This window comes from Plectropomus leopardus, chromosome 12, assembly GCF_026936395.1.
Source record: "Plectropomus leopardus strain MGB_pleo_1.0 chromosome 12, ASM2693639v1, whole genome shotgun sequence".
In the NCBI taxonomy this organism is placed as follows: domain Eukaryota; kingdom Metazoa; phylum Chordata; class Actinopteri; order Perciformes; family Serranidae; genus Plectropomus; species Plectropomus leopardus.
In genome coordinates, this window is record NC_142187.1 from 29,827,273 (window position 1) to 29,854,272 (window position 27,000).

Genomic DNA, 27,000 nt, shown 5'->3' on the forward strand with positions numbered 1-27,000 from the left:
TTAACACATAAAAAATGCTCAACTTTATTTACAAATATACATACATGCATACATACAACAGCACCTGTATCCAAGAGAAAGTGTCTACAGTTTACCAGTGTGAATCATCTTGGAAAATGTTCTTTTTCACTTGAGCCTAGATGTCACCGATTTAGCAACACACCTAAATTGCTGTTTGAGGAATGCTACATGGCAGCATTCTTCAGTAGCTGTTCAACAAGTCCATGTCCTCCGCAGTAAGAGCTGACGGTGAGGACAAACGTTTTGGTGGAGGACTTTGATGTGAACTGTCACGCCTTTCTGACTGACGCTGCCTTTTTTTGATATTGTGCCAGGAAGGCTTCGCTTGGTGATTTGATGTAGAAGGAGTCTGTTTTTCTGGTTTGTGATTGTTTTCTGCAGGTTTGAAGAAATGCAGTCGCTCTGTTTTGGCGTCTTCCTCGCTCTCACATACCAAAGGGGCTGCGTTCAGTACTTCTCTGACAAACTTCTGCCTGCCGACTAGAGAACAAAAACACTTCAAAATCTATTTTAGATAATATGTCATAATATTGATTTTTAAAAATTGTATATTGCAATGTAAAATGAACTTACAAAAGCGAAGTGCTGATGTTCTGGATTCGTCAATTTTCTTCTGTTTTGGCATTTGCGAGCTGTTTGTTTCCCACTGGTTTACAACCTGAAAATGAATCAATGCATTTCTTTAAGAGATGTCAAACAGCACTACTTCTGCAACATTTAGCCTATAATTAACCCAATAAGATCTGGATCGACATCAGTTTTCTTGTGCTAGGTTAATATGTCATTCACATATATTTAAATCTTTGAACCCTAAGCAATCCGGCTTAATTTCTTTCAAAAACGTTGCGAAAACGTTCTTATTTTTTTAGCGTTACTTTTTCAAATTATTTTGGGGTAATTTTCTTGGCTGTTTTACTTTCCCCTTTTTTAAACCATAAAAAGGTATTTAAAAATTATGTTACAGAGTTCATATTATTTTCCAAAACTTTCTTCTGGTTATTTTCTTGGCTCTTTTAACTTAAACTTTTCTCCTAATTTTTAAGGGTAATTTTCTTGGCTTTTTAAAAACTTTATTTTTGTCTGCTAATTCTTAGGTAATTTTCTTGGTGTTTTTATTTAATTTTTTTCGAGTTATTTTTGCACACTAAATTTGTGCTAATTTTTTGGTCATTCTTCTTAAGTGTCTCATTGCCTTCTTTCCATAATTTTGAAAGAAATCAATCCAATCCAATAGGTTTCAAAGGGTTAAAAACAGTGTTTACATTACAGACACATATGTTTACTTTTATTAACATCTGAAGATATTTACCTGCTCTGCCCAACCTGCTGTTTTACATCTTGAGTGATCAAAGGTGTCCAGTGGTTTCTCTGAATACATGAGCCCCAACAGGTCCCATATGGCGGCCTTCAGTCCTGTGCCAAGCTGGAGGTGAAAATTAAATTTAGGAGTCATCATCGCAATAAGCTGCAGCCAAGTGTTACACACTTCTGTTACTGTTGTACCTTCAAACTGGTCCCAGATACATCAAGATTTTCAAGTTTGGGGAGGCATGTGAGATATCTGAGAGCCCTCACTGAGATAGGGTTGTCTATGCAAGAAACAGAATAATGATGGGTGTCAACTTCAAAATTCTTTAAATTTGAAGGTGGTGATATTTGCGCTACAACTACAGAGAGAAAGCAGATAATATTTTGGTGACTGACAGGAAACATCAAGTAACTGAAGACGGTCCAGTCCCTTCCTCAGCATTCGGACAGGTGCTGTCAGTCTTTGTAGACCGACATCTGACAGACTGTTCCCGCCAATGAAAAGCTGAATCAGGCTGCTGAAGAAGAAAAGTAAAAGTGTTATGCACTGTTTGTTATTTATGACAGAGGAAGGGGTGATGCAAAAGGGGGTGGCAATTCAGATATTTTTTTTAAGAACTTGGGAGGGTGTAATGTTTTTTCATTTAGTTAGTTAAGGGTTATTCAGCTTCTTTTTTGGATTATTTGATTTTTGGCTTCTTTTACTTTTAAACAATAATACAATTAAACAAGGCAGACTGTCCGTTTAACATAAAATAACAGAAAGAAATGAAGATAAGTAAAGTACAGCTCCTTATCAACATTGCATCTAAAACTCTTCACATCATGTTGTTAGGATTGTGCAATCAGGGTATTACCTCGCCAAAGAGCTGGATGTTAGATGCTGAAATATCTCATGATCATCTCCCAGTCTGCAGCCAAACAGATCCAGAGACTTCAAACTATGAAATGTTTTGATTTCATTCATTCTTTCGTGCAAAAGTGGAAATCTGCAGGAATAAAAGGGGACATGAGATGCTGTTGCTGGCAAATCAAATTGGACGGCTGGGAATATACTAGCACTGTAACTTACTTATTTCTTAGACATAGTGATCCGAGCACCATCTCCCCATATGCATCACTGAATAACTGCAAGGCTTTTGGAGAAACGTCTGCGTTTAAAAACACACGATTCTCCTCTGCTGCTGCAAAAAGTCTGTCTCCTATCTGCTCGGGGAAGCCCACCAGAGAGTCCACGTGGTGGATGTTATCAGCCACGAATAACAGAGTGATGTTAAAGAGAGATTTTGTGGTGTATCTCAGACTCCCCTCTGCATTATAGGTGAATATGAAGTGCTCTTTTCTCAGCACAAATGGATTTGTCCTCCTGCATGATGACACTGGCTTTGGCTGTGCTAGGACTATGTCACCGACACGACGAAGGCTGCCTCTTTCTCGGACATAAACGGTGCTATTGTCCATACTAAAAGTCACACAAGGGCAAAAGTCTTTAACAAGTTTTGTAGGCTAGCCGGCTAAACACCTGAAGCACTAATAGCTTGCTAGTTAGCTAATCCATGCTCATTGACTGAGTTAAAACCAACACTAAAAGGAGCCTAAGTCCTAAGTAAGACTCGTATATTATCTGCTTTCGTTTCTCATCTTTTTTAGTTTGTAACACCAAGATATTTACTACGTATTTTGAGTTCCTTGATATAGCCTAACGTTACCACCTTGCCCAGTTGTGGTCTTTGCTTCCTAACTTCAAAATAAAAGTCAACTGCTAATAGATACTCGTTTAAATATACCCCAAACAAAATAAATAGCAAAATTATAACTTGAATCAACTTAAAATGATCATATGAAAACATAACATATAACAGTTTGCGATGCAATTAATTATATACTTAATTCAAAAAGTGTACACTCTTACTTTGAAAATCTTAAGAAGCAGGAAGAAGCCTTGTTTACATGACCAGTATATCCTGTTTCTGCCGATGCTAACGTAGCTGAGAGAAGTGAAATGATTTTTATTAGTAGATAATTTGGTAAGCATTCATTGTTTTAAGAAAGTAATCATAAGCTACACAGTGCTTTAAATACCATCGAGGCTCTCGTAATTTTCACATTCGTAGAGTAACGATAGACATTAGCAAAAGGAAGTAACGTTAGCTAATGTTCGTCGTTGATGAGCTGTCAAGATGGGAGTTGGAAGCTAACTTAAGCTAACTAATGTTGATACCTTTTTCCCGTATTGCTCATAGTTTACAGTGTTTTAAAACAACGGAGAATTAATAATTAACCGCAGAAGCTTGACACGATATGTTCATTTCCTCCACAGCTTTCTAACATTCATTTGTTGTCTGTGAGCAACATTAAGTTGCCGACAAGTTTGTGTGACGAACAGCTTTCACGGGGAGTGAATCTGTGTAAATGGCGTCGGTAAATGATCCATTCCAGTTTAAAGGTGAGTCCTGACGTTGCTTCATTGATGGTAATGGTGCTCTTCCCAGTCTCTACAGCACTGATACTCAACTTACTGCCCGACAGTCAAATTGCTCCCTCCAACCATTTTCTAATTCATGTTAAAAATATACTGATACACAACAGGAATTGTTTTGTTACTTTCGGTGTACATAAGGTGCCAGAGTACATAAAACAGTATCAAAATAGAGCTTGGTTATCAAAAAAAAGTGACAAGTTGAGTGCCAACAGAGGTCTTAGCTAAGCCCCTTATGTCCTAAAATCCTAGAAACGTCTTGAAATCCAAGAAACATAATGTGTCATATAACCCTAGAAATGTCCTAAAATCATAGAAATGTCCTGAAATTTCAGAAAGTCCTAAAATCCTATAATTGGCCTAAAATCCAAGAAAAGTCCTAAAATCTAGAAGCGTTCTTAAGTCCTGGAAACATGTATGGAGCTGCTGTGACTGGTATCCCTGCTGTATGGCATCTGTAAAAGCACATCTTTCAGAACTCCTCCTGTGCTGCGTTAGTTGCAACAATGATAGTTCACTCATAAAATGGTTAAAAATGATTCAAATTTTCCATTTATTCATGCCATGAAATAAGAATTTGAAGAAGCTGGCAATCTATTGGAAGCCAACAGAGATGCTATCACCATAAGCATTGAAGACGACGACATCCAACCTGAGAGGAAGGGAAAAGCAGCTGGTTTCTCTCCTGATGTAAATGATGAGGACCCACTTGCCAGTGATGACAAGGCTGAGGTCTGCACAAGACTTAAAAAAAAAAGCCCAACAAATTTCAGTGAAATGTAAAATGTTGCTTCAAATATATATTTTATTAATTTTGCTTTTATCCATTTTCTTTTTCAATTGAAGCTTCTCTCTGGGCAAAAGAAAAGTGTCCCTTTCTGGACATTTGAGTACTACCAACGATTTTTTGACATCGAGACCCATCACGTAATACATTTACAACTTATTTTAATGACTTATTACGTGGTTCACAACAGATATAGCTTTGATTTACTTACAAATGTAATGATTATTCCCATTTCTTTCAGGTGAGGGAAAGAATCATTGGATCAATGCTTCCATGGCCTGGAAAGAACTTCATTCATCTTTACCTTCGCAGAAATCCTGATCTTTATGGTTAGTACTAAAGCAGTTTAACATGCATGACATAATAAGAGGTTGTGATTTTTTTTCTTAGTAAATGAAAGATAATCATTTTCATGTTCTGTGCTATTTCCTAAATGATTTAATATTTAAAATGAATGAAATAAAGGTGCATACAGACTGAAGCATTAATGCGCGATATTTGTGCTTTCAGGACCATTCTGGATTTGTACCACCCTTGTGTTTGCCATCGCCATCAGTGGAAACATTTCCAACTTTCTGGTGCACTTTGGCCAACCACATTATAAGTATACCCCTGAGTTTCAAAAAGGTAAGTGCTGCCATTCTTTGATATTCATGGCTCACTTGTTCAGGTTGAATTTAAGAGAAATACCTTGCATTTTGCTTAAAGAGCCTTCTGTTTTTGAATTTTCTGTGTTTTCCAGTGACCATAGCTGCAACAGTGATCTTCAGCTATGCTTGGTTTGTGCCCCTCGCCCTCTGGGGTTTCCTGCTATGGAGAAACAACAAGATCATGAACTTGGTGTCCTACTCGTTTATGGAGATCGTCTGTGTGTATGGATATTCTCTTGCAATTTACATACCAGCAGTGGTAAGACCTGATTTTTTATCTCAGATTAACAGATGTAAAAGTTTCAGTCTGTGGCACTCAGCCCAAAGCCCATTGATTCCTCTTGAAAATATAATTTTTAAAAATGGGTAACTAAATTAATGTTTGTTTTTTTTCTTCCAGATTTGTTGACAAAAAGAAAACATAGAATATCACCAGATTTAGCTACAATATTCTGATAACATTTACTTGTATGACATTGTTAGTAAATTAATTATAAATCCTGACTTGCATTGATTACCTTCCACTTAATGTAACATACTGGAAAATGTATTTTGCTGTCGATGTAACTTAACTACAGTGTGTGACAACATTTTGTTATTGTCACGTACATTTCTCCATTTTCTCCCCGTGGCCCCTCACTCCCTTCATGTGCGCCAGCTACTTTTTTGTGTGTTTTTTTATTTGCATGCTTGTTTTTGTTTTTATTATATGAGGCATTTTGTGGTACACTTTGTTTATTTGAAAAGTGCTATACAAATGAAGTCTGATAGATTGTTTTATGGAATTTTTGTCCATGAAAATGTGTGGGAACCCTGTATATAATGCACTGTTGTTTCCTACATCAGGTCCTGTGGATCCTCCCGTTTGAATGGCTGCAGTGGTGCACCATCGTAGTGGCGCTCTGCCTCTCTGGCTCAGTTCTGGTGCTGACTTTCTGGCCTGCAGTCAGGGATGACCACCCCAAAGTTATGATAGCAGTCATGTCTGCTATTGTTGTGCTCAACGCCCTGCTTGCTGTCGGCTGCAAGGTAATTGCACTGGCTGTATTTATGGTGCCGCTTTTACATAACTGTTTGGATTAATTACAAATTTAAGAGATATGGAAAACAAATCTGTTTCGGGGGAAATGAGATACAACGTTCATTGTCCTGCTTTGGCAAACTACATTTTCATTAATCCAGTTGATTCGAGCCACCTGTCCATGTCGGTGTAGATAACAGCAATGATTGACTCACTCTCATTTGTCCCCAATGATCTCAGTAGCGTGGCCAAACTCTGACCCAACTTGTCTGTGTCAATCACAGACACAACACTACACGGACATTTTTGCGTGTCTCTCCCTCCTGTTTCTGGGAAATTACTATACCTGATAGTGTCAAGTTGCTCCCTCTGGGGAGACTCTCTTCACTGGAAACTGTGACCGCACTGGCTAACTGGTGTGAGAACGGGCCGTTAGTGCGCTTGTTAATGTGAACACTGTCAGGTGCACAGAGGTATCGTATGTCTGGTCACATTCATGTAATTAGTCTACAACGAAGCCATGTCTGAAGGCTGAACAAGACGAATGGATTGCAGGAGAGCATGCTTGTTTTCTCTCCTGTAACACTGTACATTTGCAGCACACTCACTCACACACCTGTTTTTTTTATGGGTGAAGGCTTCAAAAAAGACCCTCGGTTTTTTGCTTCTTGCTGCACTGTATACCATGTCATTTTGTGTATTTTAAATATATAAAAAAAACAAACCCTAAACTAAACTCTAACTAATACTGAACTCATGAATGATTAGTGGTTTCTCTTCATACTGCAATTGCTTCTTTTTGGGGTTTTCATCCTCTCCCTCCCTTGTTTGTTGTTTCAGGCCTATTTCTTTCACTCACCACAACCAGAGCTACCACCTGACAAGTCTGTTGTGACTGTGGTGGCTAAGGCGCCGTCCTCGACATGAAAGCCTTTCATTGTCTAAAGGTAAACAATAGTGACACACAAGCTTTTTAAGCCCTGATCCCACTGTACAAATACAGTATTACCTGATACATGTAAGCCGTACAGGGTTCCCACGGTCATGAAATCCCTGGAGAGGTTATGAAACTGGTTTGGAGTTAACAGAATGTTTTTAAAAAGTTTAGAATACATTTTGTTTTGGCTGTTGTTTAAATAATCTTTATTAAAACCTCAAATTTATCCAGTGTTTAGTGAAATACATTCCTTGTATCGCTAATTTAAAATACAATGCTGCACCCTGTGACTGCTGAAAAGTCGGGGGTATCACATCAAACACATAGACCCAAACAGCAATGTGTCTTCGACAAGGCTCCGCCCCACTTTTGCAGCAGAGAAATGCGCCGTCACATCTGGAGAGAAACAAAAAATGCTGAAAAGCTGTTGCATAACGGGATAACCAAGGCTTTCACTGAGATTTGATGCACATCATGCACATAATATTCACTGTCAGTGTGGGAAAGCACTAAATGCTGCTGGTGACAGTTAAAACTGATGGAGAACTAACATTACCTTGAGTGGGAGGCTGCTGCAGTACAGTCATACAGTATAGCAGCATCAAGCTGTCGTTTCCAGCTAAATTTCATCCTAAATCAGACAGTTTCCTATTAACAGGTCGGTTATTTATCGACTACAGAATCAGAAATACCTAAAGATTCCCTGGAGGAAATTATGATACATTGTGATACAGTCACACTGAAGCAAATCACAAATCCTATCCAAAAGTAGACAATAGATGTAAGAAAATAAGAAGTATGTCAAAATATAAAAAAATGGGCGTCGGGTGGCTCAGTGGATAAAGCAGGCACCCCATATATAAAGTCAGTGTCCTTGCTGCAGCGGCTGCGGGTTCAATTCCTGCTTGCAGCCCTTTGCTGCATGTCATCCCCTGTCTCTGCCCCTTTGACACTAGCAATCTCCTTTTTTCAAAAATGCCAAGAAATAATCTTAAAAAAAAAAAAAAAAAAAGTGTTTTAAAATGTATGTCTGTATCGCTATATAGGCTTACCCATTTTAAACACATTAACCAGAGTCGTGGAAATACAGTAAACTATTATGGTAAAGTTTTGAAAATTCATTGGTAAAAATGTGTGGGAACCCTGGTCATATTCCTCCACCTTGTACTCTCTCATGGTCATTCTTTTGTTCACATTTATGTATGATGACCTCCTACTTCAGTAGCAGCTCATTGCTGTCCTATTTTAGGGGCTTTGGCTCTTGTGTTTGTTTTTTGACCTGCTAAGAGCACAACATCTGACACCGGACTTCCTTTACATGATTTCTCCTTCCCAAAGCAAGTGTTATTCTTTTTTAAATTGCAGCTTCTCCTGTTGCCTTATTTGAGAGACTCGGGTTGCTGTGGTGATGAAGTCACTGGTCGTCTGGATTTCACCTGCACTCGCACATTCTGGCACATGACCTTAAAACCCTGTGCGGATACTTGGTTCAAGTGCATGACCTCTGAAAATGAACACTGGTACCAGCTATGTCATTTCTAATGGAATGGGTTCTAAACTTAAAGATGAATGGGATATGGTGTTACAGCACAAAGATCTCCTGTAAGATGGTAGTTTTCTGCTTTATAGTTTTTCTCTGTTAAAATATTTAGATAACCAGTCTGTGCAGTAATGTTGATAAAATCAAAGGCATTTTGTATATTCATTTTTTATATTCCGTTAATGGTTACTGGCTTGTATGTTCTGTGTAAAGAATATTGGGTTTGAACAGCACAACAATAACAGGTGATATTCAAGGTTTGGGCTTATTATGTACAAATATTATATTTTCCTTTAACTGATAACCCTAAGTGCCCTCAATTAATGCCAAAGACTCGTTCTGATGTCCAAGGCAACTTGTGTAACTATTTTTAAATTAATTTGTTTTTATTGTGACAAAAAGCATTTGATAAAATGTATACGATTTAATATATACACTGTTTCAAAATCAAAAATGAATCATGATCTTTGTGGGACCCACCTTTATTAATGAAAACATCATTATTAAAGGTATTATAACACTAATTTACAGTCAAGCTGGCGCCTACTTTCAAGCACATATTAAACTCTGAATAGATTATTGACATACTGTCTTGCAGGGTGACATGCATTAACCCTTTCAAACCTGAGCAAATTGGTTAGATTTCTTGTAAAAAAAAAATGTGGGGAGAAGGCACTTAGCATCTTAACAAGACATGGTCCAAAAATTTGCAAGAAATAAATAATAAATAATAACCACACAACAAACAAAACAAAAATAAACTCAATTAAATTAGAAGATCATATTAAGGTATAAAGCTTGATTTTGAAAAGTGCATTTTGTGCGCAGATTAATACAAGTATGCATAATATTAAAGTGTGCCCTAAGGGTTAAATAACACTAAAATTATTTTGTTGACATTTTTTCCACTTAGATGGAAATCATGGAGAATGTTTGTTCATTTAGTTTACTGATGATGAAAATAACAATCATAATAATAATCATAATCATCTGGATTCATTACTTGCCATCTGTAAAAAACAGTGTTTGTACTTCAAAAGTCTTTACAAAAATGTCCATTTACTCTGGATAGTTACATCATGTATATGCTGAAATGTCAGTAAACTTTAAGTTTCAGAAAGGAAAACCTTAAATCACCCGAGCTCCCACACGTGCATGCAACGTGACTCTTCTCTGCTTGCTCCTGGCAGCTTTAAAGGCTGCCAGTACATTTCAACAGTTGAACATTTTAAATATTAAAGGGTGAGATCCTCTCTAATTGGTATATCTTCAACATTTCAAAGTCAGCGTCTAAGTTTAAAATTGGACATTTGGCTGCTGCGACTCGTTTTCCGACTCATCCATCAAAAGTGTCGTGTGGTCGAGCAAACTGATAGAATCTACTGTGTCACTGTTTGGATGCACAGATCACCTGCAGTGGAAAATGTTACTTATGTATGTAAAGCCTGCAGGGACACCGCGTGTGGTCGGCAGCTCACACGCAAAGGGACCTCTGTGAAGTCTGTGTTTCATATTTCCGTTGATTAACAAGGGCAAAGTTTTTAGATTAATTAACAAAATAGAAGACAAAAAAAATTGTGTCACTTGAAACGGTGTCAAAGGGATGGTGGCGCCCTAATTAATGGTCATTCTAGCCCCAGCTTTGAGTTACACAGGAGCTGCCCGTCAAACAGATAACCCTGTTAGAGGAATGTCACCTGCCTCAGTCTCAGACATGCTGCTCGTGCTTGTGAAGTGGATTTACCAACACCATGCGCAAGGACTATTTGAGAAGCTTGAGAGTAATAATTTAAAGAAAATGCCTTTTTAATATTAACTTTTTTGATATTGTGATTTGGGGATTCTCGCTAAAGGATGGCCACCTCTAATGGAAAAGGTGAAAAAGTGTCCAAATTTGAGACATTGAAGCTTTTGGAGAAATGCAGAAAGGAAAGAGATGATGCCATGCACAGAGAAAACATCCTCAGGGAGAAGCTCAGACAGTACGAGTCGAGGATGCGTTCAACTGAAGCTCTGAAACAAAAACTCAAGACCTTGACCATGGACAACAAGGAGCTGAGGAAACAAGTGAAGACTCTCCGCACTGAGCTTGGACTCGAGTGCAGCCCCAAATTCAATGGAAAAACCACAAAGGACATAATCAATGACTTGCACGACAAGGACCGTGAGTGCAGCTCTCTGGTGGAGAAAGCTGGGAAACTGAGTCTGACCATTGATGATTTGACTTCAGAGTTGGCAAACACAGTCACCTCTAAGACACTTTTAGAGGATCAAGTGCAATCGTTGCAGCAAAACCTCAAGGATATGACGAATAATCAGCGCCGCCTGCTGAAGCTGTGGGAAGACAAAAAGGTCCAGAGGGAGCAGCTCGCCCTCCCTGCAATTGCTCAGAAATCTGCACAGAAACCAGTGGTCCATAAAGCAGTTCAAACTGAGATGTCAGTCAGTTCATCCCAAAAGCTCCCAGTCAATGCTTTTGAGAGCAAGCCCTTCTCTCGGGAAAATGAGAAAAAGACAGTTTTGGATAAACACAGTTTTCCAGCTTATGGAAATGGCTTCCATCATGAAAAGAAAGCTTTTGTGCATGATGAAACTAAAGGAATTAAGAACTGACTCTATTCATTGACTGACAGCCACTATGAGAACATTGAGCAGAGATAAGGCAAATAATTATTGGACTTAAGTGTGATATATTTGTAAATCACAAATGAGTAAAATGAATACAATTTCAACAGCTAAAAGTTGATTTATGGCTTGTTTAGGCGCATTTTGTACTTTATACTAATTCTGTGACAATGTAGTCCTAGTATTTGTATCACTTAACCTAATTTTACAGATACATCAGAGCTGCCAGCTCTCATGCAATAAAGGTGAGACACATGCTCTCACGCCACATCCCCTATTTCTCACACCAACAAATCCAAAACAAGAAAAAAAAAGGTTTACGAACTCCTGAAGAGGGCTGGTCAAGCCACCAGCAATATCGTTCTTAAGACTGATCTGCCTGACTAGTAGGGTTGGGAACCGAAACTTGGTTCCAAGTTAGAACCGAGTACTTCACGCCATGTAACGGGTACTCGTGGAAAAATAAATTCCATTCTGCTTATCGGTTCCTTAACATGACATGAAAATTAATCAGTGCAAACAAAGGGTATGTAAATCTGCAAGGCTGTGGCTCGTTTGGCTACCATCCTGGACCCTTCCTCATCACATCAACAGTACAACCAGCTGGAGCGCCAGCGTGCATGACCAGCATGTCACAACCATACCGTAAACCTTCCCGAATTCAGGAGAGATTCCCGTTTTATGCTGCCCTCTCTCGGTGTCCTCCCGGCAACAATGCGTGTTAACTTTGCGGGGAACCGGGTGTCATCTCTGCCTTTGACCGCTCCAAAAATGTCACTTTGTGTCCTGTGTTTTACTGGCATGCAGCAGCTGGTTAAAGAGTTAATACTGAAAATACACAGAAATAGTTTTGTTTTTATGAAACGTGCCTAAATACATGAGTGTCCACATTTGGATACTAGAGTGTGAGTCAGGTCGGACATTCCTGTCCAAACCAAAGTAACTGAGCCCAAGAGAGTAATTTTACTATGTTTGACCACCAACAGAAAACAGAAAGCACTAATGAAAACAATATGCCAACCACATTTTGCTGATCACACAGCTGATCAATAGATCGCAGCAGACTGACAGGACAGCGCAGTAACAGAGACAGACAGCAGAGTTTTTCCTCACAGCGCCAAAGCGTCTGTTTAAGGGGAAAGTGACATCTTCAGATTTCAACAGAAGACTTTAAGTCTCAGTTTTAGTCAGATTTTAGATGGAATTATTTATAAATACGACAGTGCATCGCTCCATCTCTTTTAGTTCAATTAAGTGCAGTTTGACATTCACTCTGTTTTTCAATGCACGTCTGTGTGTGTGAATCACACATTTTTATATGTTGTTGTAACACTTGAAAGAATAAAAACTTTTTAAATCAAAACTTCTTTTACAAAAAAATGAGCCAGATTATGCCATGCTGTGTGTAAGGAAAAAATTGCTGCACTGAACATTTGCGTGCAGTGCCACCACCAAAAACACTTTTTCACCTCCTAAATCTCACTCCAAACTCTTCTGAAAGGTTGTCAGCCCTGTTTAAGGTAATTACATACATTTACTCTTGTTACTTTAACAGAGTCGTTTTTTTGTGTACTTGCACTTTTTGCAGGCTAGTTGTGAAAATAAGTAATTTTACCCTAGCCTGACTTCATGATCTGACATCATGATCTCATAATCTCGCGATTTTGAGCCGGCTGCAGATTTTAGAGCCAGGCGACTGGCTTTCAGCTGATTGGTTGACTCATTAATATGAAGTGTCAGGTAAACTTTTTATTTTTGTTGAATTTCAGAGATTTGGAATTTATTTGTCTTTTCTGAAGGATTTTTCTGTTAACAGAGTACATGTTGTGACTGATGGTGATGTTTTGCAGTCACAAAGACTAAATACATTCATCATAAACTATACAGTCTATTGTGTACTTCAATTATTTTCAAGATGGAAGGAAAAGAAGGATTAAGGATTAGACTGTACAATTTGTGGTCAGTAGTCTAAGTGGGATGTGAGGATTCTTAAAATAACATGTACAGATGTGAAGCCCTGGCCATAGGCTGTCTGAATGAGAGCTGTTATGATGGGTTTGATTTAACAGTTTCATACTACAATACCAAAACTGAAATCTTTTTCCAACAATAACTGCAGCTACCCCTGCAAATGTAGTACATTGAAATATCCACTAGGTGGTAATGTTGCTGCAGCAGCATGAAAAGAAGCTCTAAATAATCACTGCAGTACGTCAACCATCTGCAGCAGGCTTCTTTTAAGTTTATTTTCTTATCCGAGATAATATGTGTATACTAATACTCACATAGGTCTATAAACTTTAGGCTGCTCAAAATAAATTCATTTGAAAGCAGGGTTTAAGGCAACTTTTAACTGAAGAAGCTTGTAAAGTATATTGTTTGTTAGCTTATTTCATTTAACCATGCCTGCATTGGCCAGACTTTACAAATGTACACATATTTTTTGTTGGACAAGCTCATTAACCCTTTGAAACCTGGATCAGCATCAGATGTTCTTGTGATGCATACAGACACACATACTATTTCAGCCTTTGAACCCTGAGCGAGCAAGTAGGTTTAATTGTCTTTGAAAACATGGGGGGGAAAGGCAGTAAGCAAATTGCAAGAAATGGGTAAAAGGTGACAAAAAAAAAACAAACAAAACAAAACGAAAATGTTTGTTAAAAATAGGAGAAAGAAGCAAACAAATATTAGAAAATTATTAATGTAAAAAATAAAAACAAATAAAATAAAATAATTTATTGTGAAAATGTCCAGAAATTATATTTATGAGTCTTAGAATTATATATTAAAAATGCTAATATATATGTATATATATATATATATATATATATATATATATATATATATGTATATATATATAAATGTATTACCTTTTTCAGGTAATTTACTTGTTTGTTTTTGTTTTGTACTTCCTTTTTGTGCTAATTTTAAGTAATTTTCTTGTAACTTGGTCCCGGTCTCTTGTTAATTTTGCCGTCGTTTCTTGTTAAGGGGCTTATCGACTTCTTCTTCCCATGTTTTTAAAAGAAATCAGGCCACTGTGCTCGGGTTTCAAAGGGTTAAACTGAATACTCGTGGCTGTTACACTAACAACAGGCAGGAATACGGACACCATTCAGTCGGGGGTCCTTCAGAGGTCCTTTGAATGCATGTGGCGCGCGATATGGGAAACAGTGGAAAATAGTTTGACAGCAGGACAGCTGAGGAGATTTTTAACGTCGTTTAGCTCTCCGTTTATCCAAACAACATGTTTTCTGCAGAGCAAAGTTGTTGGTTTGTCCGCAAGGTGAGTCTGTGAACTCCTCTTTCATAAAAACTATAGAAATGTGTCGCGTGATCCAGCGCGCTAATCGAAGTAGCCTCTGTCTGTTTATGCTAGTTTTTGTGAGCGAAGCTAACGTTTGTTTTTAGACATAAAAACACAAAAACAAGTGACAGAACAAGAAAGGAAAATACACCCGAGAAACAAACATTTGGCTGATTATATAAGCTTATATTAGATCGAGAAAAAGAGTCGGATAAGTGAAAAGTAAAGGGGATAATCAAGAACAAAGTAACTTTGAATATGTGATGTTTTCATGACATGTCAATATACAGTTCATACGTTTTCTATTAACTTAATCCTTTATATAATTTAGAGATTAATGTTGAAAAAATTAAACAAATCGAGGAATTATAATGATCATTTACGGCATAGGAAAAAGGCGAAATTTTTAGCGAAAGTTTTAGCCAGTTTCAAAAGGGAGACTTTTAATACATTTCTCCGTTTTAAATTGAATTTTCATTCATTAAGTGTCATTGTAACTGATGATTGTAATTCTACCATAATCTGGAGGTCTTTCAGACGTGTATGTTATGGTGTACACAAAAAAAAGAAAAGTTGCTCAGAAGTTTATATCCAGAAAAAAAAAAATCCTTGGCTGCAATTAACGATTACTTTCATTATTAATTCATCTCTTGATTATTTTCTTGACATGCCAAATAATGCCTTTTAAAAGTATTTTGAAATGCTAATGAGTTCAATTTTAAACTAAATTCTGGATGTAAAAAGTCCTGGATGATGACAATGATAATAATAACTTTTCTTCTATGGCGCCTTTAAAAACAGAGTTTACAAAGTGCTTTGACAGACTAAGTAAAGTAAAAGCAATAATCCCAAAGGTAAATAACAACAGAAGCCAAACGATGATCCCAAACTTAGGCCAGACAAGAACTAAGATAGAATTTAACAGATCAGAGGCAAAAATATATTAGAAAGAAGACCGATTATAATGAGAAATAGAGAAAAAAAAAATAAAAACACCATACCAATGAAAGTAAATACAATAAAAAAAAAGAATAAAAGCAGTAAACACAGGATTTACTACTACTGCTACTACTTTTACTTCTACTACTACTACTACTTCTACTACTAATATTAATGAACAGGATCAAGACAGAATGTAAAGACAAATTGAACAATAATTTAAAAGACCAATTAAAAGATGAACATAACATACAATCTGTGTCCCTAATTGTGTTTGAGACATTTATTAACATTATATAAACGAATGGTTGAAACGACCAGCAATGTCATGTCTTAACTCCTCACACATGAGTGTGTTACTGCTTCTCCTATCACTCAGGTTTACATCACAGGTTTTGAGAGTAGGCAAAGTCGTAACAGGGATTTTAAGGAGAAGAGTCATAGTCTTAACGGCTACCATTCTGTTAATGATTGTGTGTTTGTTATGTATATCATAATGACTGACTGCTCTGTTTAGGTGATTTGCTGGAGGGCTGTGGCCAGTATTGCCTGGGCTGTCCTGTTGTTGCCTCCCATCACAGCAGTTTTTGTAATCCTCAGCAGGTTCAGCCTCCTCCACCCCATCCAGACGACATCAGGTCAGTCACCACCTTCATTGTAAGCTTTGACTCATGGCTTTCTAAAGTTACATGAAGCTCAACCTAAACCGCTTTTTCCATCACAGAATGCCTCTCCTTCTTAACGAGCGCAAGCGCCATCTTCTCCTTCATCCTGCTGTGTGGAGTGATCATCATGGTGGGGTTCCTGAACCTGGAGTATTACACAGGTGAGTAGCAAATGCTGCAGAAAGTAAACGGAAAATTTCCTCTATGTGATTTGTTGTTGTTTACCTTGGTATGATTGACATGGTCCTCCAGTTGCTAGGTAGTGCTGGGTCCGCTCCATTTTCAGTGCGCTGGTGCACTGCTTAATAATAATCAATTTGAACACATTACTCATAGCAAATTTGCTTGCACTAATTGCCTGTTACTTAATGCATTGCATTAGGGATTTATTGACCCCCTATGTACCTGGGCGTTGCCTCAGATCAGCGGGTGCAGCTCTGCTCGTTGTTCCCTGTTCTCGGCTTGTTATGAAAGAGAAAGATGACAACGCCTTTGCTGTCAGAGCCCCCAAACTGTGGAATACTTTGCCTCCTGAGATCAGACTTGCTACATTATTAACATCTATTAAATCCTCTCTTAAGACTTTCTTTTATGCGAAAGCATTTATTTATATTTAATATGTTTCTTTTCCTAGGTTTCATCATCCCTCTGTGGCCATTGTACGCTACTTTAAAAAAAAAAAATTCCCCAGTATTAATATATGATCACAGTATAATCTTAGCCAACTCATTTAGTGTGACATACATTGCTAAAATTGCACTTCTCGTCAGTGTTGAGTCTAAATAATATACCTGCACATTCATATGATGCTGCGCTGGAAACGGTGTCCAGATCGCCAAATACAAGAAAATCTGACAGCCAGCACACGATTGTCTTTGGTTGTAACTTGATTGTTTGATCTGTTTCTCTTCAGTCATCCCAACCATTGCATGCTCAAAAATTGCCCTGTTGGGTCAGCTGCTCCACCCTCGTCAGTTTGTCAACTCCCTGGTCCACTGCATCATGGGAATAATCGTGGCTTGGTGTTGTGCCGTCACCATCGGGGGCAGATATGAGACAGTCGCACAGACCAATGGGTAAGCAGTTAACACATGAAGCTATCATGTTGAGCTTTACATGCTTCATCCAGTGTCTAATTTTCTTAATTTGTCTTCAGCACTGACGGTTCCCCTCTGATGTGTCTGAATGAATTTCACCTCATTCTTCTGCTGGCTGGAGCCTTTGTTGGGTTCTCTCACAGTCTGCTGGGTGTGATCCACAACATGAATTATGTCTCTTTTCACACTGTTCAGGTATGTGATGTTAGTTGAACTCAATTAAATTCCATTTGTTATTTGTCCCATTGTAAGTGTAAGTGTAAAATATAATAAAACACAAAAAGCACAAACAATATGACACAGAAACATACAACAGTTGACATTAATTTGTACACAGGGTGACTTGCACCTATGCACACTCAATCTCCACGGCAGCATATTAATAAATGTCCACCATAACTCCATAGGGCCAATAACAATTAAGTAGGTGTTAAAAATGACTTCTCCTAATAACATAAACCATTTTCAGCACCTTCACCTTTTATTTAATTACACAAGGAATAGTGTAAAACACTTTATATGTTAGATATTTTTGATGGTCTTGAAGATATGAAGTCGACTTTGGGCTAGCTATCTAATTTTTCTTGCGATTTACTTGTTAAGTTTTTTTTTTTATCAGGTATTGAAGAGATAAATCATTATGCAGAGTGACTGTATATATTACAGTTTTTGAGTTTGTGTTGATTGCTGTGTGTTTTGGTGTCGTGTTTAGTCAAACTGCGAGTATGAATGTTATGTAATGTGTATTTATGTAACATTGTAAATGAAAATAATTGAGACCCCAGGAAGAGTAGCTAAAACAGAAGCTAATGGGGATCTTAATAAACAAACAAACCTTCAACAGGTCCTGACAGTAACAATGATGCAGCATCAGGACCGATACCATACAGGCCGACACTGCAGTCTAGCACACAAGTAGAATATGTGCTGTTACTGTGACTCTCACATCAACTTTGCCATCATCATCAATACTACAATTACAATATGTAAACGTTGACTCATTTATCTGACACATGATGATGCAAAGATTTGACATTTAAAAGCTATTTTTTATCTCTTTTTATGGTGTTTATGGTGGTTTACGGTCTGTGTTCACCCTTTGTTATTTCCCCCAGCAATACAAATACCTTCGATTTAAGGGATCCCTGCCTTTGGTGGTGAAGTGCAGCGCCACTCAAGCACTTTACTCTGTCAGGAACTTCATTGTTGTGTATTTCTTTTTGGGTAAGTGATCTCTATGTAAAAAATGTAATTTCAGTAACACTGCAATCCTACACCTTAGTACAAACTGCGAGAGTTAAAATGTTAATGATCGTCTTCCAAGTAGACTCTTAAAGGAATAGTTCACCCCCAAAATAAAAATTTGTCCATCATTTACTCAACTAGCATTACACTGAATTCATGAAGTAAACAAAGAATCCAAAAATTTAGAAAGTTTTTGATGAATTTGAAGTCATAGGTGATGACGTTTAACAACAGCAAAACTACATAAAAGCATCAGTTTACAAAAGCACCAAAAGCATTCAAGAAAAACACTTTTCTCCACCAATTTAACACAACACGGGGCGAGTAATTGATATATAAATAGGTGGGGCTGAAGTCTTCCTGCATGCTTATATTTATTGTTCAGTCATTTTGTTTTCAACCTTTTCTGTACAGAGTTGTTACCAGTGTTAAACACAGGATTTCAATTTATTTTGAACAGGATATGTTCCAAAAGCATGGATTTGTAAAACACTGAATCTTAATTTAAACAGGTCAGTATAAATACTATCTTAGATATGATTAAACATACTCGCAGCCACACAATGCTGCCTCCTGGACTGCTTTAATGTGTTATTTGTGTGTTATCTCCACCTCCAGCTCTGTCCACCCTCTTGACAGTATAGCTGGTCTGCTGGACCTGTCCCTGCTCTACCACCTGTGGATCAGTGCCAGCTTCCTGCTCTTCACGTGGCACATCACACTGCTGCTCTTTAGGATCTTTGTAACTGAGGTATGTGTATCCATAAAGGTCAAATTTATACAATCACAATAAGATCAAATACAAAGGTCTCACTGTGCTTAAGTGAATTTTCCACATTTTTATTTTATTTCTTTTATTTTACCACTTAACCAAAGATGAAAGTGACAGCTGGCTGTGGTGAACGACATAAAATATCATAGACTCGGCCCAGTTCTAATAATCAAATCTGACGGTGTCTGTGATGTAGAGTGCTGTGCTGTAAAGATAACCTCTTTGCCTTTTTAAAATATGTAGTAACACTAGGGGGCAATGTTGTCATTGCTTTGAATGTTACGTATGCAGGGAGTGCTGTGCACAGGGTCCCTGCAGATCCTTCAAAAGTCTTGAGAGGCACTGATCATTCTAAAAATAAGGCCTTAATTGGTCTTAAAATGTCTTAATGTAAAGTTTTAAAAGCGCTAAGATATAAAATGTATAACTTTGTGAGTCTTTTTGTATGATATTACATTGTTAAATGTCAAATGAATAAATAACTTAAAAAAAAAGAATTTACAAAATACCACTTGCATTGTTGTTTTCCAAAAGTCATGTTTTATATTTAAGTAAATATTTGGACAAATATTTTCTCCCTAACCCTAAGTAACTGGTGTCTGTTTTTTTCTTTCATTTCCCCCTCCGTCCAGTTTTGGCTTTAGTGAAATCAGTCTTAAATTTAATTCTGTTGACATGGAAAAAGTCTTAAAAACTTGCCTTCCACTTGCTGTAAGCTATAGGAGCCCTGCACTCCTCTGGATTATAATGTTCATGATAAAATCCCCAGAATTCATCTCACGTGATCATTAAAGTTACCTCTAAGGAAGTATGTTTTCTAATATATTTCTGTTATGTGCAGGTGTACAGTTTTCCTGTGCAGTCGTCTTTTACTGAGGACGCCCACCAGTGTCTTCCTAAAGTTCTTACCGACAAGCAGCCGATGATATTAAAGGTAGATGAAAAGAATATATTCTCCTCTTTTTTTGATACTTACTGATTATTAAGTTTGGGTGTAGTAACTTGTCCTTTTTCCACATTATAGTTTCTAGCTCTGCAGGACTTGGCTCTACTGTCTCAACACTCCCCATCTCGACGCTGTGAGGTCTTCAGTCTGAGTCAGCCAGGTTTGTCATGTTGTCTACACAGAAATGAGGTTCTTTCTTTAACTATTTTTGATGTTTGGATTACATCTAAATGTATGTATCTTTTCATCCTCGTCTTCTCCAGGTGGGCATGCTCATAACTGGAACGCCATCAGTAAGGAGTGTCTGTCTCTGCTGGCTGATCTGACCCAGAGACTCGTAGCGTATCACGACACTGTAGCAACCAACGGCAGAGCCAAATCACTGTCGTCTGGGAGCGAACGGAAGACTTCATCTGAGACATCGGGTATTTTGCTACAAAACATTCATAAACTTAATGGTTCATGATCAGTCTCCTTTATCATTTTAGTCCCACTTTTCTCTCTTAAAAATAACCTCAGGTACAGAGGATCTGATGAGCCCGAGGCCCACTTATCTGATGAAAACTCCAGCTTCAGTCTTTGCACGCTCCACTGTTGGCGGCGCTCCACAGAGCCCTCTGACGGCACCGTTCACTCCTGATCTGGACAGCCCCTTTGCTTCTCCGGCCCTGCGGCGTCTCACTGCTCCTGTGGACCCGTGCTCGCCGTGGTTCGGCACAGTGCAGAGCCCACACGTCATGAGGAGAGTGCCAAAACTTTGGTCCACCTCCACAGGTAAGAGGAGGCTAATGAAAGACATGTCACTCAGATTAACACTTTAAAGTCCGATTTTAGCCAGTAAATGACAACGTTTTACCTCTTATGATCTGTTCTTTGTAGGTGTGAAAGTTATTAGATTAGTAGAAGTAATATTTAGATGTAATTTTCACCTTTTTATATATTTTCACCCCAAATGACAGAGGCTTTATCCGCACTAATGCATGTTCATTGTACACAGCATTTTAACCCTTTGAAACCTGAGCAGAAATGGCTTAATTTCAATCAAAAACATTGGAAGAAGCTGACAAACTTTACAAAAATGGCCCAGAAATAAGTAAAAAGTTACAAGAAAATTGCAAAATAACATCAACAAGAAATTGGTTAAACGGTTACAAGAAAATTACCTGAAAATAAGTCAAAAATTCTAATTACATAAGTTTCGCAGCAGGTAGATGATTGATCAGTACCTGCATAAAGAGCTTTTTCTCTGCTGGTTCCCATTTATGACCTAATGTCTCTGCAGATTCACAGGCCAATGGCAGTCCCATGGCATCCCCCGCCTCAGTTCCTAGTCCCAAACAGGAACCGTCTAAACCAAGTCTCCTGGCTCAGTTCCTCCAGAACAGAAAAGAACAGGTACTTCAGTCTTGTTACAATATGGAATTACAATATAGATTTGAGTATATTTTATACAGCATTGACAAAAGGCTTTTCATACTTAACTTTTATTAACCTCTGGCTAACAATAGTTATACAAAGAGATCTGTCTTGTATGATTTTTGTAACTTTTGCAAAACTGGCAGTCTGACAGTAATCTCCTGCTTTACGCCGTGATTGGCCAGGTTGTGTACAGGTGTGAAAATGGAAAGAGCTCCTTTTGCTCTTTTTTTTCCTCTTTCCTCATTTTCAGCTCAGTGGCACCAATCACTTCTGTGCTGGCACCAGACAGATGAGACAGGAGAAAATTAGAAATGTGTCCTGTCTGTAGCCTGGTTACTGATGTCCTTTCACTCATTATTACTTCTGCCTTATAAAGCAAAGGTCAAATAATCCGCTTTTGTTCTGATAGACTGTACATCCATATTAAGAGTCCAAGATTTGGACTTTTTGGGGTGGTCTTAGCTTCAGGTTAAGTGTGAAAAGTCGTTATTTCTACATGTGTGTTACATACTCTTTCAGTGGATGTGAAAACAAAACAATTTTATACTTGAATTGTTCCATTCAGGTTAAAAATTTCTTGGCAAAGCGGGTGCTGATAATGTATTTGTTTAACAAGGTAAGGATGTGTGGCATGTGCATGGTGTCTTCTGCACAGTGTGAGGGGCTCCCTGCATGCTCTCAACATACACAGTAGATTTTCATGTAGTTTTAGCAAATCTAACAACCCCATCCTGTACGCATCACTAATTTAACTCCTGGTTTTGGGCTTGATTGTGCACACATTACTAATGTTGCTCTTTTCCATCCCCTTAGCTGTCACAAGAGCCTCACTAATTACTTGAAAAGCTTGATTTAAGGAGTTGTGCAATACATGTGTCATGCAAGTGTTGTCTGTACCAATCAAATGTGGAGAACTCATGCCCTTGTGATCTTATCATTAATGTGAGGTACTGATTATCACAGCCAAATATTGTACTTGCATTGCACCATTTCCTATATGTAGAAATTAGTCTGGGTAGCTGTGCTTTCTGAGGTTTCTGTATATGCCATATGCATGTTGTAGATGCACGATAATATCGACACAACGTTGGTATCTGCAGATACTGGCTTTCGTAATAATAAAAATAACTCAAATATCAAAATTCTGCCAATATGCTGATTTCTGTTGATATCACAAACCAATTTTATTTTTATTGACAAAGTAAACATGTACAAAACATCAAACTTAAGTTGAAGTATTTTTCTTATTTTGCACAATTAAAGAATATTACATACACTAAAAAGCATAAAATTTCATGTCTCCATCTGCTGGTGGGCCATCACAATAAGAGTTTGCATAATATGTTTATTTCACTACAGAAGAGACTTAATGATCATTAAAAGTAGGTTTGGGGGAAAAAGTGGATATATTGATATCAATCATCAGCCAAATTAGTTGTTAAATATCACATATTGGCAAAAAAATTTATATCCTGCATCCCTAGTGGTAGTGTAGTCTCACTAAAACCTGTCCATCTTCTGGTAAACGTGCTTTTGTCTTCAGTAGAGACTCGTACCAGCTAACATCGTCTCTTACAGCTTCCAGAAGCCTCCAGTCAAGCTCTGTTTGCAGACAGCCAGGCTCACATCTGGGCTTTAGAAGGTGAGAGGAGATGGTGAACTTCATTTGATATGAATCATACAAACTGTTGAGACAACATTTGCATCACTGTGTCCTCTAAACATCCTCCTGCAGGTCTGTCTTACCTTGTTCAAGCCTCCTTCTCAGAGGACCAGTTTGGGGTTGTACAGACTACATTACCCAGCATTCTCAGTTGCATGCTGGCCTTACAAGAGGTAAGCAGAGATGGTTTTATTGCAGCTGTCCCGAGAGCACATATTGGTGTAACAGCAATGATGAACCAACCCTGACTGCTATCAGATTTCATTGTCCAGCTGTATTGTCCTGAGTGTGTGAATTGGCTTTGCGAGTACAAATCTGGAGCTGAACTTTGTGCCTTTAAAACAAACATACTGTTCAGTGTTTTGTGCTTTCTGAGATTTGAGAAAATCAAAGGGGCCAGTTATTCTACACACATTTTGTTTTTAAACATGGTGTTAATCTGTGTATGGTGGAGAGCATACATTCATGACACTGCCAGTTTCTTTGCTGTTAATTACAGAAAGTTATGATATTACACTTTTGGTCTAATTGAAACTGTTTTACATCTGCATTACATCTATACTCCTCTTTTCTTGTTTTATTTTCTTTTTTCTTTTAAAACAGGGAAATATATTTATAAAAGTAAATAAAATGATATATACTACTATTACTACTTATATTACTACTTGTTTTTTATATATTAGTTATCCAATCTCTCTTTCAGACTCTTTGCCAACTAAATTTGTAAAGGTTTAGTGCTGCTTGGAGACAGCTGGTATTTTGTGTCATTGTATCATGCCGGAAAAGGAGTTAAAATTAGTGTTTCCAGCCGGGTGCTTTATCAGAACTGGTAAATACTTGTGACCACTAGAGAGCCATATGTCTGGGGAGTGACTGCTGATTGTAACCTTAAATACAAAAGCCAGATGTTAGTGGGTTTTTTTGTACAGTGAGAAAGAGCTTAACAGGCAAACAGGAGGCTCAGACAAGCAAGAGTTTTTCTGAATCTGTGTAACACACCGTTTGAACTAAATTTTAACTGTTGATATTCACTCTACAGGTGCAAGTTAACAGATTCAATTCTGAAGTATTATTACATGTTCTTTTCACAAGTAGCAAAGACTTCAGGGAAACAGTCAGTTATACAGATACTGCACTTAGTGCAACAACAGATCGTTGTGCACCCACTGACAGCAGTTGTGTCCTGTCCTTCCTGTCTTCAGGCAGTAGATCGCCACTTCAAGCTGCCTCACGCCTCCAGTAAACCCGTCAGGTCGGCCAGCAGCATGGGAGACTCCACTCACAAAACACTGCGCTTTGCTCTCAGGGCCACGCTCAAGACCGCCATCTACAGGATAACAACCACTTTTGGAAATCACTTAAAGTAAGGCCTGTCATTAGAATTAACAGTCTTCAAATCATTAAAAAAGATAATGCTGAGTTTAGTCATTTGTAACGTATATTTTTTAAATCCTCAGTGCTGTTCAGATGTCTGCAGAGCACCGGAAAAGATTGCAGCAGTTTCTGGAGTACAAGGAATAAAACACCTGAGACTCGACTCTTGTGCCTTCAGTTTTGCGTGTGTGTGTGTGTGTGTGTGTGTGTGTGTGTGTGTGTGTGTGTGTGTGTGTGTGTGTGTGTGTGTGTGTGTGTGTGTGTGTGTGTGTGTGTGTGTGTGTGTGTGCATTTGCATTAGTGAGGCAACACGCTAACGCCAGGGTAGTGCCTCTTTTAATATTTATGTCTGCACTGCGTCATGGCGGATTGTGTTTGATAGGCTAGATCACATCTCCTACATATGTGACGTGTTGAGCTTCCTGCCCAACTAACAGACTGAAAACAGGCTGGAAGCCCAACTGTTGCCTCCCGTGTTCGAGAGATTGAAACTGTCTTACTGTATAAATAAGCAACTCACTCAAAAAGATACTTCATTTGTATTACAAGAAAATCAAATCAGTTTAAATTTGATTTTCATCGACTGGGATGAGTTGTAGAGAGGTGTTTGTGCTGCATTCGTACTAAATTACATAAGTGTTTTTTTGTTTCACACTTCATCAGCTGTCTTTTCTTTTATTCTTGTCATTTCAAAACATTTTGCTTTTTTTGTGAGGAGTGAGAGGAAGTGGGATGTGTCAGAGTGTTTAGAAAAGAAGCTGTGTTCTTGTAACTTTCACTGGTGTCTGAAATGTGGTCTGGAAATTTTTTTTTTCTTTTTTAGATCTGGTTTTGTTCTAAACACCAGCCTGGAGAACTAGTTTACTGTGAGCTGTGCGCATCAGTCCAGGTTCTCTACCTTAAAAATACACCAGATTCACAGATCAGACACCTCTTGTTTGTACATGTTTACTGTTTGTTTTTGTCAGTTTTCATGTGATATAAGGGTGTTTTTCATGTCAGATCAGGGATGGAGATTTGGTAACAAGTAACAAGTATTGAGTTTAAATTTCCACTCAGAGACCTGTTGAATAAAACAATATCTAAATATCATTTGCCAGGATTTTTTTTGTAATTTCTTGGCTCAAACAAGCCAATTACAAATGATCATCTGCACCCTTCTTTATGTAGATGAAGTTTTACCACATTTGAGTTTCTATTACACAATAGAAAACACAAATGAAGGTAGAGTGGAGGGTGTTGACAGACCTAAAGGCAGTTCTGTACACAAAAGTTACCTGGGAGTCCCTGAAGTGCTGAAGAAGATGCAGAAAGTCGTGAAATAATGGAAACTGATTTTTAAAAATGGTATTAAAATGTTTAGAAATCACAAAGAATCGGTGGTCAGCTCTATTATCCTTTTTTCTCTTTCTTTTTTAACCCTTTATTCACCATTTAGTGCATGCATATAACTAAATACAAAGTCAACAATGATATTGGATCGGGTACTGGTTAAAAGTAAAAAAGCAACAACAATAATGAACATAAAAGATGCTTAAAAAAAGTTTTGAAAAAAAAGGGAAAACAAACAAAAGACGATGAAAGCATACAAATAAAGTGTTGATTGCTTGGGTTTCTTTACATTTAATGTAAGAGTTTGCAGGATGAGTCAGCTTTGGTGTTATCAACGCTTTCTGCTCATGACTATGCACATATACTTCATCAGGGTACTAAGTACTGAAACTGTCACCCTAAAACTCCCCAAATAATCTTAACTTGTCATAGTAGGAATAAAGCTCTTGGGAGATGTTTTGCCTGTTGGGCTCTTCCAGAAAACACAGGTAAAACTATTTTTGGTAACGATGGCTCAGTTCCATCCAAAGTGTCCCGGTGAAGCTGCAGGCACAACAGCAGCACTCTGGAACTATGTCACCTGAATGCAGTTGTCCTTGATTAATGTCATCAGTTACACCTGTGCTTTTTACTTCGATGGAAAGCCCAAATTTCTGCTGTGAAAAAGGTGAGTAAGCAAAGCAAAAACTAACACTTTTGCACTGCACAAAAGGAAGATGCAACAGAAGTTATGGTACATAGATAATAAGGAAAGGCATTTATATATAAGAATAAGAAAGTGCCTGATCAGTAGAATCAGTGGGGGACGCAGTAAATTGAATTCATCTCTGCACCTTACTGGCTCACATCCAAGCAGAATGTGTGATGTCT

The 27,000-nt window shown here is 37.9% G+C and overlaps 4 protein-coding genes across 7 annotated transcripts; 3 read left to right on the forward strand and 1 right to left on the reverse strand.

Moving 5' to 3' along the window:
• lrrc42 (leucine rich repeat containing 42) lies at positions 1-3,086 on the reverse strand. Of its 3 annotated transcripts, none has more exons than XM_042498020.2 (7): positions 2,402-3,086; positions 2,187-2,318; positions 1,726-1,844; positions 1,525-1,610; positions 1,331-1,444; positions 595-679; positions 1-501 (listed from the first exon to the last, which is right to left on the reverse strand). In XM_042498020.2, exons 1-7 carry the CDS (start codon positions 2,788-2,790, stop codon positions 203-205), a joined length of 1,224 nt encoding a protein of 407 aa, XP_042353954.2. In that variant the 5' UTR covers positions 2,791-3,086; the 3' UTR covers positions 1-202. The 3 variants fall into 3 exon arrangements, with proteins under 3 accessions (XP_042353954.2, XP_042353953.2, XP_042353955.1); XM_042498019.2 differs by having other exon boundaries at positions 1,726-1,847; positions 2,402-3,085; XM_042498021.2 differs by having other exon boundaries at positions 377-517; positions 1,726-1,847.
• A 150-nt stretch (positions 3,087-3,236) lies between these two features.
• On the forward strand, positions 3,237-9,265 carry yipf1 (Yip1 domain family, member 1). The gene is made up of 10 exons (XM_042498502.2): positions 3,237-3,356; positions 3,650-3,775; positions 4,383-4,540; positions 4,655-4,735; positions 4,837-4,924; positions 5,106-5,222; positions 5,338-5,504; positions 6,092-6,274; positions 7,107-7,213; positions 8,569-9,265. The coding sequence occupies exons 2-9, from the start codon at positions 3,742-3,744 to the stop codon at positions 7,191-7,193; spliced, it is 915 nt and encodes a 304-aa protein (XP_042354436.1). The 5' UTR covers positions 3,237-3,356; positions 3,650-3,741; the 3' UTR covers positions 7,194-7,213; positions 8,569-9,265.
• A 147-nt stretch (positions 9,266-9,412) lies between these two features.
• Positions 9,413-13,120, forward strand: LOC121951208 (uncharacterized). Its single transcript, XM_088085776.1, has one exon. The coding sequence runs from the start codon at positions 10,598-10,600 to the stop codon at positions 11,354-11,356; it is 759 nt and encodes a 252-aa protein (XP_087941902.1). The 5' UTR covers positions 9,413-10,597; the 3' UTR covers positions 11,357-13,120.
• Positions 13,121-14,464: 1,344 nt separating this feature from the next.
• On the forward strand, positions 14,465-25,890 carry ndc1 (NDC1 transmembrane nucleoporin). 2 transcript variants are annotated; one of them, XM_042497831.2, is made up of 18 exons: positions 14,465-14,657; positions 16,135-16,255; positions 16,342-16,443; positions 17,196-17,358; positions 17,439-17,574; positions 18,495-18,603; positions 19,085-19,136; positions 19,243-19,375; positions 20,238-20,330; positions 20,421-20,502; positions 20,606-20,767; positions 20,862-21,116; positions 21,625-21,737; positions 22,327-22,377; positions 23,340-23,403; positions 23,497-23,597; positions 24,627-24,787; positions 24,882-25,890. In XM_042497831.2, exons 1-18 carry the CDS (start codon positions 14,619-14,621, stop codon positions 24,943-24,945), a joined length of 2,001 nt encoding a protein of 666 aa, XP_042353765.2. In that variant the 5' UTR covers positions 14,465-14,618; the 3' UTR covers positions 24,946-25,890. The 2 variants fall into 2 exon arrangements, with proteins under 2 accessions (XP_042353765.2, XP_042353766.2); XM_042497832.2 differs by lacking the exon at positions 22,327-22,377.
• The last annotated feature ends 1,110 nt before the right edge of the window (positions 25,891-27,000 follow it).

Bases quoted from the DNA above. Each gene is read 5' to 3' on its own strand.
- lrrc42 (XM_042498019.2), bottom strand. From the start codon at position 2,790: ATGGACAATAGCACCGTTTATGTCCGAGAAAGAGGCAGCCTTCGTCGT. The intron at 1,611-1,725 runs GTCAGTCACCAA...TTTCTTGCATAG, and splicing joins TCAGTTACTTGATGTTTCCT to ACAACCCTATCTCAGTGAGG. The intron at 1,445-1,524 runs GTACAACAGTAA...TTTCACCTCCAG, and splicing joins TATCTGGGACCAGTTTGAAG to CTTGGCACAGGACTGAAGGC.
- yipf1 (XM_042498502.2), top strand. From the start codon at position 3,742: ATGGCGTCGGTAAATGATCCATTCCAGTTTAAAG. The intron at 3,776-4,382 runs GTGAGTCCTGAC...CCATGAAATAAG, and splicing joins TGATCCATTCCAGTTTAAAG to AATTTGAAGAAGCTGGCAAT. The intron at 5,223-5,337 runs GTAAGTGCTGCC...TGTGTTTTCCAG, and splicing joins TACCCCTGAGTTTCAAAAAG to TGACCATAGCTGCAACAGTG.
- LOC121951208 (XM_088085776.1), top strand. From the start codon at position 10,598: ATGGCCACCTCTAATGGAAAAGGTGAAAAAGTGTCCAAATTTGAGACA.
- ndc1 (XM_042497831.2), top strand. From the start codon at position 14,619: ATGTTTTCTGCAGAGCAAAGTTGTTGGTTTGTCCGCAAG. The intron at 21,117-21,624 runs GTAAGAGGAGGC...ATGTCTCTGCAG, and splicing joins ACTTTGGTCCACCTCCACAG to ATTCACAGGCCAATGGCAGT. The intron at 21,738-22,326 runs GTACTTCAGTCT...TGTTCCATTCAG, and splicing joins TCCAGAACAGAAAAGAACAG to GTTAAAAATTTCTTGGCAAA.